Source organism: Camelus bactrianus, chromosome 8, assembly GCF_048773025.1.
Source record: "Camelus bactrianus isolate YW-2024 breed Bactrian camel chromosome 8, ASM4877302v1, whole genome shotgun sequence".
Taxonomy (NCBI): domain Eukaryota; kingdom Metazoa; phylum Chordata; class Mammalia; order Artiodactyla; family Camelidae; genus Camelus; species Camelus bactrianus.
Genome location: NC_133546.1, coordinates 83,928,709 through 83,947,296, shown reverse-complemented (window position 1 = coordinate 83,947,296; position 18,588 = coordinate 83,928,709). Strand labels below are relative to the sequence as shown.

Below are 18,588 nucleotides of genomic sequence, written 5' to 3'. Positions count from 1 at the left end.
TATAGGTAAATGGCATAAGTTTTAGTGGAATGTGGAGGTCACAATACACATGTTTAGTTGATATAGATCTTTACTCTAAATAATGATGAAATTTTTTGATGTTAAATTGCCTTCCTGCTTTCCTTCCCTCTTCTTTTCTTTCTTTTTGATTGGTATTTTTTGCTCTAAAGTTTATTTTTTTTGCAAAATCTTATTTGAATTGATACAGAGATGAAGGATACACACACACACATAAATGTCTATATAAACTCTACTAAATAAATAATCATAAAATCCCTGTTTCTCAAATCAATTCAAAATATTTTAAGAATGCTGCTTTCCTTGAATTAAACTTAATTCTTCTCCTCACTTATTTATTAAGCAGCATTCCTTTGTCATGCAGTGACTATAGCCTTGTTCTTCCTGTAAGTAATTGTGTTTTATAAATTTGTAAGCAACCAGAGTGATTTCAGAATTTGTTAAAGATTTACAAAAAATTGACATGATTTTAACCACATGCTGCTATTGCCAATATGCCCTTTAGAGTGATGTTTTTACTAAAAGCAATGTCTGACTCCTTCACATTCCTACAATAATGGCCTTATTATTATACTACAAAAGATGACATCTTCAAACAAAAAATGTCTAACTCTATAACAATATTCCATGAATTCACTTATTACACAATATTAACAAACTGCTTAAAGAATGAATCAAAACCATATAAGATATTATTTCTCATGTATTGGAAAAAAATTATACGATGAAGTAAATTAAATCTAGTAGTGTGAAAACATTCTAAGCCTTTCTAATGATAAAAACTTTAAACATAAAATATTCTACTTCAAAAATGCTTTCAGAGATGTTATAAATGGTGAGAGGATGTATATATCATATATAGTTTTCTGTTTATGAATTTGATTATATTAAAGCAATGGAACAGTGTAATATTAAATTTTAAAAAATGCATATCAATTGAAGATATAAATTAACCTCAAATTTGGGTTGTAAATAATTTTATATTTAGCTTTCAGTTTTCTTTATGTGTTTTTATATAATTTCAGGAAAATTATCATATATAAATGTACACATCTGAGTCTTTATCTAATATGTCTCAATCTCAAGAGTTCTAAAACCCCTCAATTTCCTTCTTTCCTTCCTTCCTCTTTCCTTCTTTCCTTTCTTCTTTTCTCCCTTCTTTCCTATTCCTTTATTGGTAATTTGGGGTATAAAAGTTAATTGTTGGCAATATTTTATCAGAACTTTTAATGTGAATGAAGGATGAGAGATATATACATATATACACACACACATATAGTGATGATCCAACTTGGAATAAATATTCCCATATTTCTATGAAAAATTATGAATGCATTTAACTATAGTATGTTATTCCTTAACATTTTTCATAATATACAGTATATGTACTTACAACTTTATACTGTGAACTTAATTGTTTAATATCTACCTTCATGCATAGAAAGGTTTTTATGTTATTATAACGTATACTTTAATAATGTGATAAAGGAGAATGACATGGTGTTAAGAAATTATGTTAATGTAATGGGCTTTATGAATTCACAAATTAGCTGAGCACTGAGAGTGATTGGAATTAGATAGGCAAATCTCTTGAGGGGAGTAGGGCATTGATGTGTAAAAGATTATTTCTGAGAGTGAGAATAGCATGTGTATGGCCCTGTAGCATGAGGGAACATAGTAAGTACGAGGATTGTAAGACGTATATCTATGGTAATGATCATGAAGGTGAACAAGGAGTGATTTGAGGCAACTAACAAGGGTAAGGCCAAATATATAACAGTCAGCATATTACAGCAGGCTGTCCGGCGAGCCGGCCCTCCGCCCGCGCCGCGGGGTGGGCTAGCGCCCCGCGGGGGTCTCGGGCTCCCAGCCCACTGCCCCGCCTCCCCGCCACCAGCTAGGCGTCGTCCGGGGACGCCCCTTGCCGAGAGAGACCCTCAATCACAAGTCACCCCGCCCTCCCCACCCTCCTCGCCGTGCCACGCAACCCCGCCTCCGAACCGCCCTCCCGATCTCCGTGCAGTACCCCTCGCCCCTCGCCGGGAAGAAGTGACTCCAGCAGCCGTGGCGGCTCTTTGGGCCCAAGGGGCGGGCGCGGCAGCCATTGGCGGAGGCCGCTGCCTCCGGCTGTCAATCCCGCGGCCCGGCCCCGCCCCACCGGCGGAGCGTGGCAGGACGCAGGGCCGCGGGGGCTGTCGGGACGGCTCCAAGATGGCCGCGCGCTTGGGGTCCGCACCTGCTGGCGGCCTCGAGCCCCGTTAACTGCCACCGCTGCTGACCGGAGCCGCCAGTCGGCCTGGCGAATCCGTGGGCTGTCCCCGCGGGGCGGGAGGCCGCCATGGCGACCCTGGAAAAGCTGGCGAAGGCCTTCGAGTCCCTCAAGTCCTTCCAGCGGCCGCCGCCTCAGCCCCCTCAGCCGGCAATGCAGCCGCCGCCGCCTCACCCGGTACCGCCGCCGCCTCAGCCCCCTCAGCCGGTACCGCCGCCGCCTCAGCCCCCTCAGCCGGTACCGCAGCCGCCGTCGCCTCAGCCGGCACCGCAGCCGCCGCCGCTTCAGCCCCCTCAGCCGGTACCGCCGCGGCCTCAGCCTCCTCATCCGGCACCGCAGCCGCCGCCTCAGCCGGTGCCGCCGCCGCTTCAGCCCCCTCAGCCGGCACCGCCGCCGCCTCAGCCCCCTCAGCCAGCACCGCAGCCGCCGCCGCCGCCGCCGCCTCAACCCCCTCAGCGGGCACCGCAGCCGCCGCCGCTTCAGCCGGCACCGCAGCCGCCGCCGCCTCAGCCTGTACCGCCGCCGCCTCAGCCCCCTCAGCCGGCACCGCAGCCGCCGCCGCCTCAGCCCCCTCAGCCGGCACCGCAGCCTCAACCGCCACCGCCGCCCGTCCACCGTGGGTCAGGAGCCGCTGCACAGACGGTGAGTCCCTGCGGGCCCCTCCCCAGCCCTGCGCGGGTCTCCGTCCCTCCCTCGGCCTCCCCCGAAGGGCCCGAGGCGGTCCGGGCCCCAGGCCTCTGCTTTCCCGGCTGCGAAACTCGGGAAGGAACGGGGCTGTGTTGTGATCCGAGGCCGCGCGTCCCGTTCGGCTTCCTCTGGGCCACTCCCCACCCCTCTCCTTCTCCGGGCCAGGTGTAACATTTTGTCTTCCCTTTTCAACTGAGGGTTTAAAACAGTGTTTCAGATAACTGTCAAAACGCTATGCCTGCAAAACCCTAGGTTAACTTAAGGGAAGGAGTAGGAGAGAAGAGGGGAAGGAGCGAAGTTCACTGGTCACTTCTGTGGGGGTGGGTTAGATGGTCACAGTGGTGAACGCTTAACTGCTACATGGCCCCGTGCGCTTACCAGCATAGTCGTTACTGTTACTAACCCCGGACAGCACTGGTGTTAAGGAGGCATGACCACGGACCGTGTGCTCATTGAGCTTAATTTTACACAAACTAAGATTTCCACAGAATCAAGACAGGCAGTAAACGCCAGCTGCAGAGGACAGCTTGTGCAGGGTTGGGGAACAGCATGGCATGATCAGAACTTTCGTTTGACTGGCTTGAAATGTAGAGGGAAAGGGAAACTTCACACTGATGAATCAGAGAGGAGATAGCTGTTTTTATTAAACTAAAATGGTTAAATGAGCCTTGTTGGTTAATGATTTGCCTTAGCAATGTGAATTTGGATTCTGCAAGTATTGTATAAGTTCTGTAAGAAGCTTGTTTTAAAATTTCAAAACTCTTAAGATATTAGAAGTTCAGTTTTATTTTATAAGAATTTTTTAAAAAGTGTTTATTTAACTCAATTAGAACTGAGTTCCTTTAACATAGACTTTATTATCTCATGTATTAATACCCTCTAGAGGTACAGAATGAAAAATGTGATTTATAAACAGACACATACAGACACAAGGAAAACAGAGTATGTAGCTTCAGTAACAGTTTAAGAGAAAAGTCAGAAACAGAAATTTTCCCTGGTCAAAATATCAAAAAAAGCATCTGGGGCTTATATCCTTTAATTGATTTCAGCTCTAAATGGACAAATACACAATTTTTTTTTTTAATTGCTAAGAACAAGATTCTTTTTCACGTTGAATAATGATTTTGAAGTTTAAATAAATACCAACAATAGAGCTATGAGGGAGGAAAAATATAAAATACTGATTTTTTTTTTTAATCTCACCGTAAGGTGCATTCTTAAATACATAGGAGAGAACTGTCATGATTTGCGCAACTTGCTTGCAAATAGTTCAACAGTATTAACAATGATTGAATTTAGATGGTGGGCATATGGGAATTTATCATCCTATTAAACAGTTTTCTGTACTTCTGAGACTTAGAATAAAACATTGGAAGGAACCTGTTAGACATAATGCTCTATGTGAAGTAATTTGTTCCCTTTGTGAAATTCTAGGAAGGTTAAAATGCATGTTCATAACATCAAGAAAATCACAAGCATTTACGATGTAATCAGAACTACCTGAGGATCTGTGAAACTTGGTGAGTTGGTGAATTTTTTAAAATGTCTTAAAACATTTTGTTTTTACAAAGATTACAGGAGTAAGAGAAGATAAATTTTAATCAACTCTTAATATTTTTTTCCTGGTTGATGTGATATAATTAAATGTGGGGAAAAAAGGTAAATTCTAAAAGGAGACACTACCTTGATGGTTTTCTATGGAGGAAACTCAAGCAGGAGGAAGTTTAATTTAAAAACATAAATTACTGCTCTTTATAATAAATTCTAAGTTGTCATTCTTTTGAATTCTTTCCTTTCCAAACAGGTGTGTTATTCTGGGAGATCATCAGGACTTCTGGGTATTTGGAGGTACTGACCTAACCAGTGGAACTGCTGATTTATAAGAAGTTGTCCAGAATTTTGGAAAACTGATTAGTAGAGGTAAATAATGTTTCCTTGGCAAGTGATGACAGAAAGAGACTTGAGTGAATTTTCCTTTGTTTTTAGGCAGATGTACCTAACCATGTATGTTAACAATGATTACAGGCTGGAGACCGAGAAGAACTACCATTTTTGCCAGCTGGGATGCAGAAAAATTTGGACTTCTGGGTTCCATAAATGGGCTGAGGTAACTAAGACAGAAAACGTATCTTCTTGGTCAACATGTATCTCAGGGTAATCACAGATGTGTTCCATTACCTGATATTGTTTTAATTTGGATAAATACTCAAGAAAATTTAAGAAATAGAGTTTGATTTTGCTTTTACATCAGTTTGGTAAAACAGAACAACCTCTTAATTACTAAGTACAAACCAAGTTTTTCATTATTTTTAATATATTTTAGTTTCTATTTGTATTTGTTTTGTGATAAGTAAGTAAAATCTGTAAGCTCAGAAAATAGTCAAACCTAGGAAGCTGCTTCTGACAAGTGAATTAGCTTATTGAAAATCTGATATAGATCCTTGGCATTAATTTTCAAGTTTTTACAGTTTCCTTGGATTTCTTCTATCTAGGAAAACAACATGCTCTTTTAAGATGACTATACTCTGATTATAGTCTCTCCTTTATGGATTCCGTACTAAATTGTAACCATAGGTATATTTTACCATTTACAAAAGTGCCTGATTGGGAAGTATAATACAATGATTTTGTAAATTGAATTACTCTAAAATTTCAAGGATTTATTTTTAATTCAATTATGATTAATTTTAATTTGTCACTGGCTCTTAATGCTTTATTTTAAAGTGTTTTTCATAGGCCCCCTTCTTTCGTCTTCTTCCCTTAGGCTCTCTGTCCAGTAACTCTAAGTTCTTACATGTTCATGGTAGGCTTGTGTGTTTTTTTTAAAGGCAGGTGCACCAAAAAGCACTTTCCTGTGACTATCCTATGTTTTGTTCATCATTTATGAGTCCAAATTTTATAGAATTGATTTGAAGAATGTCATATCTTTCTTATAATTGTGTCTGGTTTTTAAAATGCTTTCCTTCTGACTCATTTCTGCATACTTTAAAATAATAATATGAATCAAATAAGTATGGGAATAAAATCACAGTTACTTGTATCACATTTGATTCAATGTATATTGCAAAGTCTTATTATTATGTTGGTGTTATGAACATGCATTTCATAATACAGTTATTTACATGAATCAGATCTTATTCATTAAGGTCATTTACTTTTAGAAATATGTAATTTCTTGTGAATACATGTATATAGAAATACATGTGTCTTTCTATAATTTAAGCAGCTTAGAATACAGATAAAATAAATCCAAGATACAAGATAATATGCCTTACATTAATTTAAATTCATGTGACTTAAAAGACAATTTGAATATTGTTTCCCATTTTCTAGTAGCTTCTTGATCATATTCAGCAGCACATTTACCTTTACATGTATTTAAGGAATCTTTTTTATTTCTACTGTAGCTCTGTCATAATGGAAACTCTGCAGCAGATTCAGCTGTCATCTATCCCGTGTGGCCAAGTGCAGAGGTGAGAATTCTCATTTGTGGGATGACCACTCACAGCTTTAAATGTTTTTACTGTAACTGCTCTTATAAGGTAGCAAGCTAGAGAGAGAGAGAGAGAGAAACAGAGAGAAGAAAAGAGTTCTCTCTGCATATTCCCATGTGTGTGATGGCATTAGTCTTCTTCTGCTGTATTTTTCTAGAATGTGTGTGCTTGTGTGCATGTATGTGTGAGAGAGAAATGTCTTGTCTTTGTCCTAATAGCCACTCTTCTCTCCCTCTAGTTTTTTCTCTATCCTCCCCTCCTTTCTTTTTCTTTTTCATCAATATCTTCTCTTTCAAAAAATTCTTGATAAATCAAATTTCCAACTTCCTCACTTTTAATATGGTAAAGTTACTTGGATCCCCAATGTCAAGGGATCTCATACTTTAATGTCTGTAAGGATTACCAGGGACACCTTTTAAAAGTACAGATTTCCAGGCCTTACTTTACTTTCTCTTCCAGTAGATCCAGGGTGAGGCTGAGCATCTCCGAGCCTTCCCCCTTCATATTATGGTGCAGGGGATCAGGGGCAGTTTTCCTCTGGGTCTCCGTGCTGTTGCTATGAAAAGTGGCTACAGCATCACTAGTATTTTTCTTGTTTTAATTGCATTAATATTATCAAGCAGTTAATAGCATTTTCTTAAAATTATGGTCAAAGGCATAGGCGTTTGATTTATAATGGTATCTGCAAACCACTCTTTTACTGAATTAATTTGTTTGTTTTGCTTGTATTTCCACAATTGTAAATGCTGTGAGTTAAGTGACTGCTTTGCTTCAACTACAGGAGAATGTGAAAACACTCCAGGAGAGAGAGGTTGCATATATCAATGCAGACTCATACACAGAAGGTAAATTTTATTTCAGATTGTCATTAAATAGTATACCAGTATTTAAGTCTATCAACTCCAACTCATAAACTAGGATTATCCTCTTTCTATGAGATGCCTCAATAATACCTCCATTTCTCCATTTTACCAGAGAGAACATTATTATGATTCAAATGAATCAATATGATTCATAACTAAGCTATTGATCCTAATTTCTTTAGAATATTTACCATTTGCCTATCTTGGATTACTACTTAAAACTTTAGTACTTTTGACATTCTTCCTGTGGAGCTATTTTTAAAAGTTGGGGTAAAATATTTCATACAGAAATAGTTCCTGTATGTATTGGACCAACTCTGAAATAAGCACCCACTACAGACTTCCTTTTGACCCTGACATGTGGCATGTGCATCTGTAGGCTTTCATCATATTATGGTTATTTCTAGGTAAGTGTCACAGGACACATGTTAGTTACTGACATGCTCTAGTCTAAAGTCTTGATATTGAATTGAATGAATGAATAAAAACATGAACCTTATGGCCTTACCACTTCCTTTGCCAAAGACCCTTAGGTACTGCTGCCGTAATGAGCAATGGCCCTTACTGTTACTGCAGGAGCTGCGGCCTTAGCAGCAGAGTCCGCCTCTGCAGTCTCCTATCCCGAGTGTGTGCTGCAGCCTCTCTGGCTCCTGAAGAGTTATTTCCACCTTGTGTTTTAGTTTTAGCCAGACGGTTTGTCTGTCTGTCTATTTATCTACCTACCTATCTATCTATTCTAAAATCTTATTTATTTGTTTTTACTGAAGTACATTTGATTTATAATATTAGTTTCAGGTGTACAGCAAAGTTACACAGTTATATACATATACATATACATATACATATACATATACATATACATATACATTTTTAGATTCTTTTCCATTATAGGTTATAATAAGATACTGAATATAATTCCCTGTGCTATACAGTAGGTCCTTGTTGTTTATCTGTTTCATATATAATAGTGTATATCTGTTAGTCCTGAACTCCTAACATCTCTCTTCCCTTCCCCCTTTCCCCTTGGGTAACTATAGTTTCTTTTCTATGTCGTGAATGTATTTCTGGTTTGTAAATAAGTTCATTTGTATCATTTTTTTGTTTGTTTACATTCCACATATAAGTGATATAATTTGATATTTGCCTTTCTCTGTCTGACATACTTCACTGAATATGATAATCTGTAGGGTCCACCCTATTTTTAATTCTCCAGGAATGATGCCTTCAATTTGAAATCTGTTATAACTTGTTTATAATTAGAAAATAAAGTTAGAATTAAATACAGGTTTGAAGTCCATTTGGAGGTATTAAAATACTCTCTTATTTATTTTGCAGGCAATTATACTCTCAGAGTTGACTGTACACCCCTTCTTTTCCAGTTGGTATATAAACTGACAAAAGAGGTATGTAAGTAGATCTGTCATAATGTTTTTTGATGAGTGGATAAATCAATAACTTTTGTTTTCTAAATTACTAATATTTAAACTGGTGACAGACATAGCTGATTTGTATAAATAACAAATCAGAATGAGCTTTAATACACTACTTATGTGACATAACTATGAGAACAGTAGTGCTAGTCTCTGTTCTAATAATAGTTCCTAATAATTGTATACATTTGTTAAAATGTGCAGGGTCTATTGTTTCATGGGGCAGAGTCTCTTTGATATAACAGAAAGAATACTGAGCTGGGATGGGGAAGCCTTGGCTGTGAAGATTGCCTTGGCTATTCATTCATTCATTCATTCATTCATTCAGCAAGTATTTATTGTGTGGTTACTATGTATCAGGTCCTATGAAATGAATTCTAGCAGCTACAGTGATAAAAGCACAAGGTTTCTGAATCCAAATACTTTATAATCTAGAGAGGCCACAGACCTGTAAATGAGGACTCATACTTCACTTGAATATTGGATACTATATACAGTGGAGGACAGTTGTGGAAGAGAGAAGTTAAAACCCTGGGGTAGCTGGTGAGGTTGGAAAGCATTAGAAGGTGTTTACAGAAGGATTAGTGGTTAGGCTGTAAAATGGAAGGATGTGAAAGTGGGGAGAAGGTTTCTCCTCAGAGGACACAGGACCTAATAAAGACATGGATGTGTGAAAGAACATTTCCCGACCTCTGGGTAATGCAATATAACCTAAATGCAAGGTGTTGGTGAAAAAGCTGGCAAGAAATGGGGCCTGACACATAGGCCTAAATGTTCATAAATCTGGTGATGGAGAAATTAAATAATCTTTAACAAGTTTGTACATTATCATTTTTATTCATTAGAAAAATTACTCTGTATCAGTGCAGTGAATAGGTTAAGCTGTAGTAAGTCTAAAGGCAAAATGGAAATAATTCCACATACTTATTTAGCACACAGGAATTTATAAATACTTGTTATTGATGTAAAAAGTACTCTGAAAATGCTAATGCACTCTAAATCTCTAAAAATTATGTGATCTACTCATTGAGAATATGTGTGCTTCATTTAAATAACCCCCCATTATAGAATTTAACTGTAGAAATGTTTCTTTCAAGTAGGTATCACTTAGATGACAGTGGGAAGTAGATGTCACATCTCTGTGGTCCTGTTTCCCAATCGCCCTTCATCTTGCCCTGTCCTTTTCACTGTTAGTGTCTTTAACAACTCATCCTCCCAAGTGAGCATCCTCCCATGCCCATCACAACTCCCACCATACTGGGAAGCTTAGGTCCTTGATCCTTTTATTGAAATGTCCCATAAAAACATCTTATCTAAAAACACGCTGTAAAGACAGCCCTTGTTGGGGAATCCTTCTCAGGAGATACATTTACACTCTGTCTTACAGAGGAGGCTCCTGCCTTTATAGGTGGGGTAGTAAAAATTTTAGGACCAAGAAGGAGAAGCTTAGGTCTATCCCCTTTGTACATTTATTTAATAAGTATTAAATGTGTAAGTGGTTACCATAATGACAGGATAAATCAAACAGAGATTCTGCTATTAGCGTGTTACCTGTGTAGCCAGGAGAGACTATGATCAAGAATTTTCAAATCCAAGATAGAGATTAAAATCACCAAAGTGAATACAGATAAAAGTGTGGGAAGCAAAAAATAAATATCTTAGTTTATTATTTTACATGTTGGAATTAAACAGCCTGCTTAATGGGAAATTGCAAATTTTTTTCCAATTTTAAAGCCTCTTTTATGTTAATTTGAATTTAATTTGCATGCCACTTGTATTAGATACAATATATTTGTCTTTCAGAGTTTTTGTTTTAGGTAGTTTTTTAACAGTTTAACTGGGAAATTAAAATGTATCTTTAGAAGTTACATTATCAGGATGAACTAATTAATTGTCCAGAAGAGAAGAGTGAGATTTTATAATCTTTTTTGATTTGATTGTCAGTGGAGGAATCAGACATCATTCATCTGGAGAAATGCTGTTGGTTGCTGAGGGCTCAATCCCGAACTGGATGATTTGACTTAGAGACATTTGGCCCATTGGCTTCACCACCAATTTGTCCATCTCTGAGTGAAGGTGGGAATCCTTCTATTTTCTACAAATGTTCTTTGGTAAACACGTGAGCCTTGTTCCACCTTTGGAGCCTTGTGTAAGTCGGTTTACCTTTCTGCACCTGAATATTCTCATATATAAAATCAGTTTGACCAAGACAATCATTATGAAACTGTGCTCCAGTGCGGTGCCTCAGCATCTGGTGCAAGATCAGGGTGGTGGACACTGAATAGGCAAAGCTCTAGCTTCCACACGTGACCTCACCTCTTCCTCAGCTGAGTAGTGTCTATTGTATTTCTTTTATATAGAAGAAGGTTCCACTGCTGTATCCTTCCCCCACCCTTAAAAAATTAAGAAACCACTGGACTAGACCATCTCTAAGGTCCCCACTTAGCTCTAAACTTTTCACTACTATATATATATATATATATTAAATGAGGTTTACAAGGAGTAGTTGTGGCTGATAATCACAAAAACTGTATTTGAAATCTGAAAGCTTGGGTTCTGCTTGTGATTCAGACCTTTTTAAAAAAATTTCTTACTTTTAGCAAGTCATTTAACTACTTCTTAGCTTCAATTTTCTGCTCTTTGAGGGCACAGAATTAGATTCTTGAAATAGACAGTCTGTATTCTTCAGGTTTCTAGTGTGTTTTAGTAATATTTGTTAGGGGAGCTAGAACAGACAGGGCTTCCACTTCAGCAGTGCAGTTATGTTTTTACCTTTTTAGAATTAGAGATTGAGAAATCATTTCATTTGAAAACAAAATGATTCCATTTATTTTTTATGAAAAGTTTAAAAACCACAAGATTAGATTATAAATTGCCCTTTATTTCTGAAATTTAATATATTTATTTATACAGATTAAGTGGTACAATGAAGACTGCAGTACAGAATTTCTTTCTCTTATAATATAGTGTGTTAGTTTTCTTTGCTTCATGAAGGAGTTGTATGAAGCTTGTTAATAACAACACAGTATATCTTTGATAGAGTTCAACTTTTCTTCTTCTTTTTTCTTTTTTCATCTTAGTCTTTCCAAATTAGGATAATTGTGGTCTCCGACTTTTTTCCAGTTAAATTTTTAAAATATATTTTAATTTTTTACATTCTACAATCACTTTTGACTTTTGGAATTAATATAAGATAGAGACAGGTAGGCAGACAAAACCAAACACTAAATGATAGTATTTTCTTCTAGGAAGTTAAATTTTGGTTATAATTATTCCAGGGGGGAAAAAAAAAAAACTTCCTAAGACAGTGGAAACTACTGATAACTTTTAAAAACTAAGTCAGTTTATGCGAGTCATGCCACCTTTCATAAGCATGTCATTATTAACAGGAAGTTTGTTGGCTGTGATTTATTCTGTGTTCCTATCTTACAGGTTTATTTAATGCTTTTGGTGAAAATCATGACAGCCACATAGATTTTAAGGAGATATCCTGTGGGTTATCAGCTTGTTGCAGAGGACCTCTGGCTGAAAGACAGAAATGTAAGTGTGTTAAACATCACAAAATTTGGAAGCTATACAGAGAAAAAAATTAGCATCCATTCATGTAAAAAATCATCTGATTAAGGCTTGAATTTTCATCCCTTTGGCAAATAGCAATCTCTTGCTGAGGTTTTACTGAGGTCAGTGTAAAGGTTCAATCATCTATTCTTTTTTACTGTGGAGTAATTTAAGATCTTTGTTATTAATAATGGTTGATTTTCCAGATGAATGTACAATTCATGATAAATGAACTACATCATTCATGATGTGTTTGAAAATGTTAATCATATAGAAAATATTTTTTGGTAGTCTATATAGAAAATTTGTCTTGCTTAACTTGAATTCCAACTTATTTTCTAGCACTGTGTATATTGATATTAGCAAAATTAAATTTATGATAAAACAATTTTATTAAATACTAAATTTATCTTTTAAACCTAGCTAAAATATTATAGCGTAATTTGTAAGCATATTACATTAATAAATCTTAACCATATTTGGTTAGGAAAATGCAGCAGTTTACATTTAATTGGAACCTAATTCTTATATATTCACTAGGGTCATTATCTCTGCATATTTCTAAAATACAGCTTCACAAATACTGCGTATTTTGGGTATGATACTTATTAGTTCAATATTCTTTAGTAATGTTGTACTGTGATGTACTCAGTTAATTTAATAGCATAATTAATACATAATTATTACACACACGGGTGTGTGAAGTAGATAATTATTTAATCTTAAAAATTTAGATTTCTTTTCTCTTCCCTGACAGTATACCATTACTCTAACCTGGCTTTGTGATAGATTATTTGTTCACATTAAAGTTCTGGTATTAAAGAGGCTGAAGTCTTTGTTTCTCAATTGAGGTTAATTATTGTCTTAAATTTTTTTTTAATTTATTTTTTGCCAGTGGACTAGTGGAAGTTAACCAACTAGGCTAACTAGCAATTTTGCTGATATTGATGTTAATTAGCAAAGTGCTGATATTTCGGATTTTTAGCTTGTTGTATATAAACTTCATTGAAGATTTGAGATTGTTCTTAGGCAAAAATATTGGGTGCACATTAATTACACTGGAGAGGCAAAATCTTTATACAGTCATCTCTCATTATCTGCTGAGGATTGGTTCTGAGACCCCCTCAGATACCAAATCCATGGATGCTCAAGTCCTTATGTAAAATGGCATAGTGTTTGCATATAACCTATGCACATCCTCCTGTATACTTTCAATCATCTCTAGGTTACTTGTAATACCTAATACAATGTAATTATTTGTAAATACAATGTAAATGATATGTAAATAGTTGTCAGTGAATAGCAAATTCAAGTTTTGATTTTGAGAACTTTCTGGGAAAATTTATATATATATATTAATATAATTTTTGACCTATTGTTTATACCTGTGAATGCAGAACCAATGGATACAGGGGGCTGACTGTACCAGCTTTTTGTTAATTCTTAATGTAGATGGAATATTTTCAACGTTGTAAGAATCAACTCTGAAGTGATCAGTTTTAAATATTAGAAATTAATTTAAAAGCTTGAATTACCTTCTCAAAATCTTTGAGATATTGTATAGTAACTTGGCCCTTCTTTTTCAGTTTGCAAGAAATTTAACTTTAGATTTAGGTGAAGGATAGAGTTCTCTAAGCTGGCTAATGATATAAGGAGAGAGACTTGTGAAGTGTACAGGAATTCCTACAAGTTCAAAGGACTTTAATGACACAATCTCCTCCAAATAAGAACTTAATCCAGAATGTAATTGTTTGAGGAACTAAGTAATTTTACTAGGGCAGCTTGTAATAAAATGTATTATACTTCAGAATATGAAAGTAATTTCCCTCCATAAGAGTTTCTTTTCTTTAGTTTGCTTCAAGGTATTTGATGTTGACGGTGATGGAGTTCTCTCTAGGGTTGACATGAGAGACACGTGGTTGCACATTTAGAGGTCTGGAAGGACAACTGCACCGATGATACCCTGGTAAAGTCTGATTGTATACATCTTCTTGAATGTAAACTTCCAACAGGAACATAGAGTGAAGAATTTTTTAAAACAGGTTGAGAAAAAGATTTCTTACTACTTCTAGGTTCTATATTATGCTACTCAAAATATTCATAGCCAAAGATGCAAAATTGGGAAGAGAATTTGCCTTAGAAAATTTAATAAGCTGAATGTATTATATTAAAAAAATGAAACCACTGGAAAATTGTCATAAATTTTTAAGGCAAACAAGCAATCTATTTCTGTAATTAAAAAGAAAAAAAAAGTTGACTGAAAATACTTTATACTTCAGCTACTGGCTAATAAAAATGATACCTTCTCTATCCTAACTACTGATTTGGGTTTCTGGTTTTAAAGGAATTACATGTGGATGTATCCAACATTGTAGAAGACACATAGAATGCACATGACACCACAAAGGTGAGTCTAGCAGAGACTAATTTATTCTTTTCTAAAAATACATTATATTCTGAATTGGTATACATACCTTACGTATACATACTTGAATCTCTTCTACATCATCCCTGCTAAATGCTTATTTGGACCTGTGGTTACAATACCTCCAAGTTGTCCCTAAGGAAAACCCATTCCACCTTTAAACAACTCCATTAAGTGTTATTTATATAAAAACATATTTTAAAAGCTAGGCATTTTATAAAAATTAAGTAGAGACAGCCCTTGACATCTGTAGTTTATAATCTTTACTTCTCCCATTTTAATACATTATGGTAAGACAAAGCTTATGTTGAGCAAAAGAAGCCACAGAATAAAAGAACACATTGTACAATTCAATTTATATGAAGTTCTAGAACAGAGACAACTCATGTTAATAATTGTTACAATAGTGATTTTGGAGATGGGTCATTTAACTGGGAAGGACCATAGGATATCTGGGCTGATGGAAATTATTTTTTATCTCAATCTGGGTGGTGTATATAGTTTTAAAATTTTTTTTTTCAATAATATTGGTGAGGGTCTGTTCTAAGTTTTTTAATAGCAGCCAGAATAAGTGTATAATAGCAGAAACAAGCATGTACTTTACAAAGAATAAAGCCTTGAATTTTTTTTAGTTTCACAACATTTATTAAAGATATTATAATAGGTTTGCCTTAATGTCTATGTATCCCTGTGAAACTGAAGATAATCCATATATGTGAGACACATATGAGTTAATTTGACCCTTTGTATTCAAATGTTGACATGTACCAAGTAGCAGATGGTAGGATGTAGACCATAGTGGTCTTATACAGGCTTAGAAAAATAAGTAACTTTTTTTTTTCAATCACAAATCCAGAAGAAATCATCATAGCCTTATTAACTGACACTCAACAGAAATAAATAATAGAAATGAATTTTTCAGGGCTTGATCTTTGTTTGGCAACTCAGATAACCGTCTTCATTTACTTTTCTGCCCAAAACTAAGGTAGCCATTTCTATTTGGTATATATGAAAACAGAAACATAGGAAAGTTTCTGTTAGGAAATACCTTATGTAGAGATACAATTTCCATTGCCTTTTTTCTGGGTGTTTGATAAGTATGGAGGTTATCATCGCTGTCTATTTTTATGTAAGACCGTGTTTCTTCTTATGGCTGTACTTTTGAACATTAAAAAAAAAAGATCATTTAGCTGCTCCATCTCCGTGTAACCATAATAATGAAATGGTAAAAATTTAGAATGGAATTTGGACCTTTCAACCAAACCTATTACCCATATTCACTGGTGACTAGACTGTGACAATATTACCCATTATTTTGTACCATTACATTGGTATTAATATACTTTTATGGAAGTTGCATCATGAAAGCCAATAATTACCATCATAGTGCTTTAAAATCTTTTCTTATAATACATGGTATTATATATTGAATGAATACATGAATATCATTAACAATAAATATTAAATATCATTAAATAATAAATCATTAGTTAATAAAAATATAATTAAGTAATAAAAGCTAAGAACATTATTATTCATCTAGGATTGTTAAGGTGATTGTTCAAAACATGAAGTAAGAAGCATTCGGTTATATTTTTGCCTGCCACGAAATATTGTCTACTGTATATAAATGTAATTTTTGGTACACTTTGACACCAAAAAAAAAAAAAATACTGCTTTATTCAACTTGTGAAAGTAATGTTAAATTTTATTTTGAGGAAATGTTAATATAGATACTCATTTATTATATATATTTAGTTTTTTTAAATCTCTTAAGAAGTCTAATAATATTGCCAGATGTTTTAAAGAAGATCTTAGAAAATTGTTAGGGTCAAAGGGCATAATCCAGAGAGTTTGGAAAGATGCTTTCAAAGTTAGTAAATAGTCCTTTTTCTCTAACCAGAACCTTTTGTGGGTTCTGTTAGTAAACTTCACCTTGAACCAGAAGATACTGTGAGTTATTTCCCAGGTCTTACTGGAGGATGAAGATTTTTGGTGATAAATTGCCCACGTTGTGACTGACTACTTCAGAGTTTGGTTACTTTTGAACTTATTCTTGCTGGCCTACTTTCAGATGAACACATAGCATCTACGTTAAATCATTAGTTTTCTTTCAGACAAATGACCATTGCAAGTTTAATAAAACAGATTTTATTCAAATAATATAAGAAGATGAAGATTTAAGATATTCTTAAATATTGTTTCTCTTTCAGAATGGCCATCTTAACTCTAGAGGAATATCATATCTGGAGTGTGAAAAATGTTCTTGCCAATGAGTTTTTGAATCTACTTTTCCAGGTATGTTTAAGGTAAATGACAGAGACCGAGGGCAGTGGTACCAGTAGTTCTACATCTTTTCCATTATGTAGTAGTTAGACAACTAGACTACAAAACCATATATTGTCAAAAGAACTGCATTAACCTGTACACCACCTGCAGATGGTAAGTTAGAGCGTGCATGCTTCTCAGAGTCACAATGTGCATGATAGGAAAGTAGAGTATAGCTGATAATGTTTATCTTAATAACTCATGATAGAGCAGATTGTAGACACATAGAAAATAATTTAAAATGTAAAAGCCATTATAATTTGCTATTTTTCTTTACTTTTTTTTTTTTTTTTAAGACCCTTCCTAACAAGTAAGGCAGTGTGGACAGAGACAAAGATCATAAGTCGGCAGCTGTAAATTTTTCACAAAGTATACAATCTTTCCAGTTAGGAGGTTATTTTAGATGCAAATCTGTTTCTTAATTTTCTTTTATTCTTTCTTTCTTTCTTTTTTTTTTCTTTTTTTTAATTTAATTCTTTAGAAGGTCCAAAAAAGATTGAAGGAGAAAGGAGGAAAAAAAGCTGTCAGGGGTGAACATGAAATCATAAAACTTGCCAGATTTTAACTATTTTCCAGTTAAAGTAGTTCTCTTTGCTCCAATTTAAAGAAACAACTTATAGGTTCCCATTTTTCATAGTTCTTCATAAATATATGTTGATTTAATAGTATTTTACAGGGTGTGAGTAGGGACAGACTGGAAGTTCAAGATTTGTAAATACTGACAGGTATATATAGAATAGATAAACAAGTTTATACTGTATAGCACAGGGAAATATATTCAAAATTTTGTAGTAGCTCATGGGGAAAAAATATGAAAACAGATACACGTATATTCGTAAAGTACTGAAAAATTGTGCTGTACACCAGAAATTGACACAATATTGTAAACAGACTATAACTCAGTAAAAAAATAAAAACAAGATAAAACTGTTAGAACACTATAAAAAAAGTAGTATTTTAGATTTTTCTTATTTTATTCTCCTTTTCTTATAAAAGCACCCCTATGAAGATCAATAAGGCTTGATCTCTTTATATCTATCATGATCCTCCATTGTAAATACAGAGTAACCTGCCTGTGACACAGCTATGTTAGAATAAATGAAAATTGAACTCTTCCTGACAGCTAATAATTAATGTATATTTAAAGCATATGAAATCTGATAAGTCTATGATACCCATTTAAATCAATCAGTTGCTCCACTGTCAGTTATCAGCCAGGATCTAAGTTGATGTCTTTATAAAATATAAATACATATAAAAATAATATAAACCTACTATAAACAGAAATGACTTGCTTAGTAATATGAAAATTGAGCAGCTATTTTTATCTCATTTAAAATGATGTCCTCAATTACTTTAAGTTATCATTAATTATATAAACATTTTGACCACTTAAGTTTGTGTCTGAGTCACCTTGCAGCTCTTACATAGCAAAGCATTTTGAACTTTTATATTGCCTTTCCTATTTTCTCATGTTATCAGGGACTTGCATAGGCACTATTTTTTCTAGAACTCT

General features: G+C 35.4%; 1 protein-coding gene across 1 annotated transcript; it reads left to right on the top strand.

The window, feature by feature from the left end:
- The first annotated feature begins 742 nt into the window (after positions 1-742).
- Positions 743-18,308, top strand: LOC141578449 (uncharacterized). Its single transcript, XM_074368914.1, has 12 exons — positions 743-747; positions 2,042-2,929; positions 4,409-4,494; positions 4,779-4,894; positions 5,000-5,081; positions 6,382-6,447; positions 7,250-7,313; positions 8,667-8,734; positions 10,706-10,837; positions 12,194-12,301; positions 14,171-14,726; positions 16,958-18,308. Exons 1-3 carry the CDS (start codon positions 743-745, stop codon positions 4,476-4,478), a joined length of 963 nt encoding a protein of 320 aa, XP_074225015.1. The 3' UTR covers positions 4,479-4,494; positions 4,779-4,894; positions 5,000-5,081; positions 6,382-6,447; positions 7,250-7,313; positions 8,667-8,734; positions 10,706-10,837; positions 12,194-12,301; positions 14,171-14,726; positions 16,958-18,308.
- Positions 18,309-18,588: the final 280 nt, after the last annotated feature.

Bases quoted from the DNA above. Each gene is read 5' to 3' on its own strand.
- LOC141578449 (XM_074368914.1), top strand. The intron at 2,930-4,408 runs GTGAGTCCCTGC...GTGAAATTCTAG, and splicing joins CAGGAGCCGCTGCACAGACG to GAAGGTTAAAATGCATGTTC.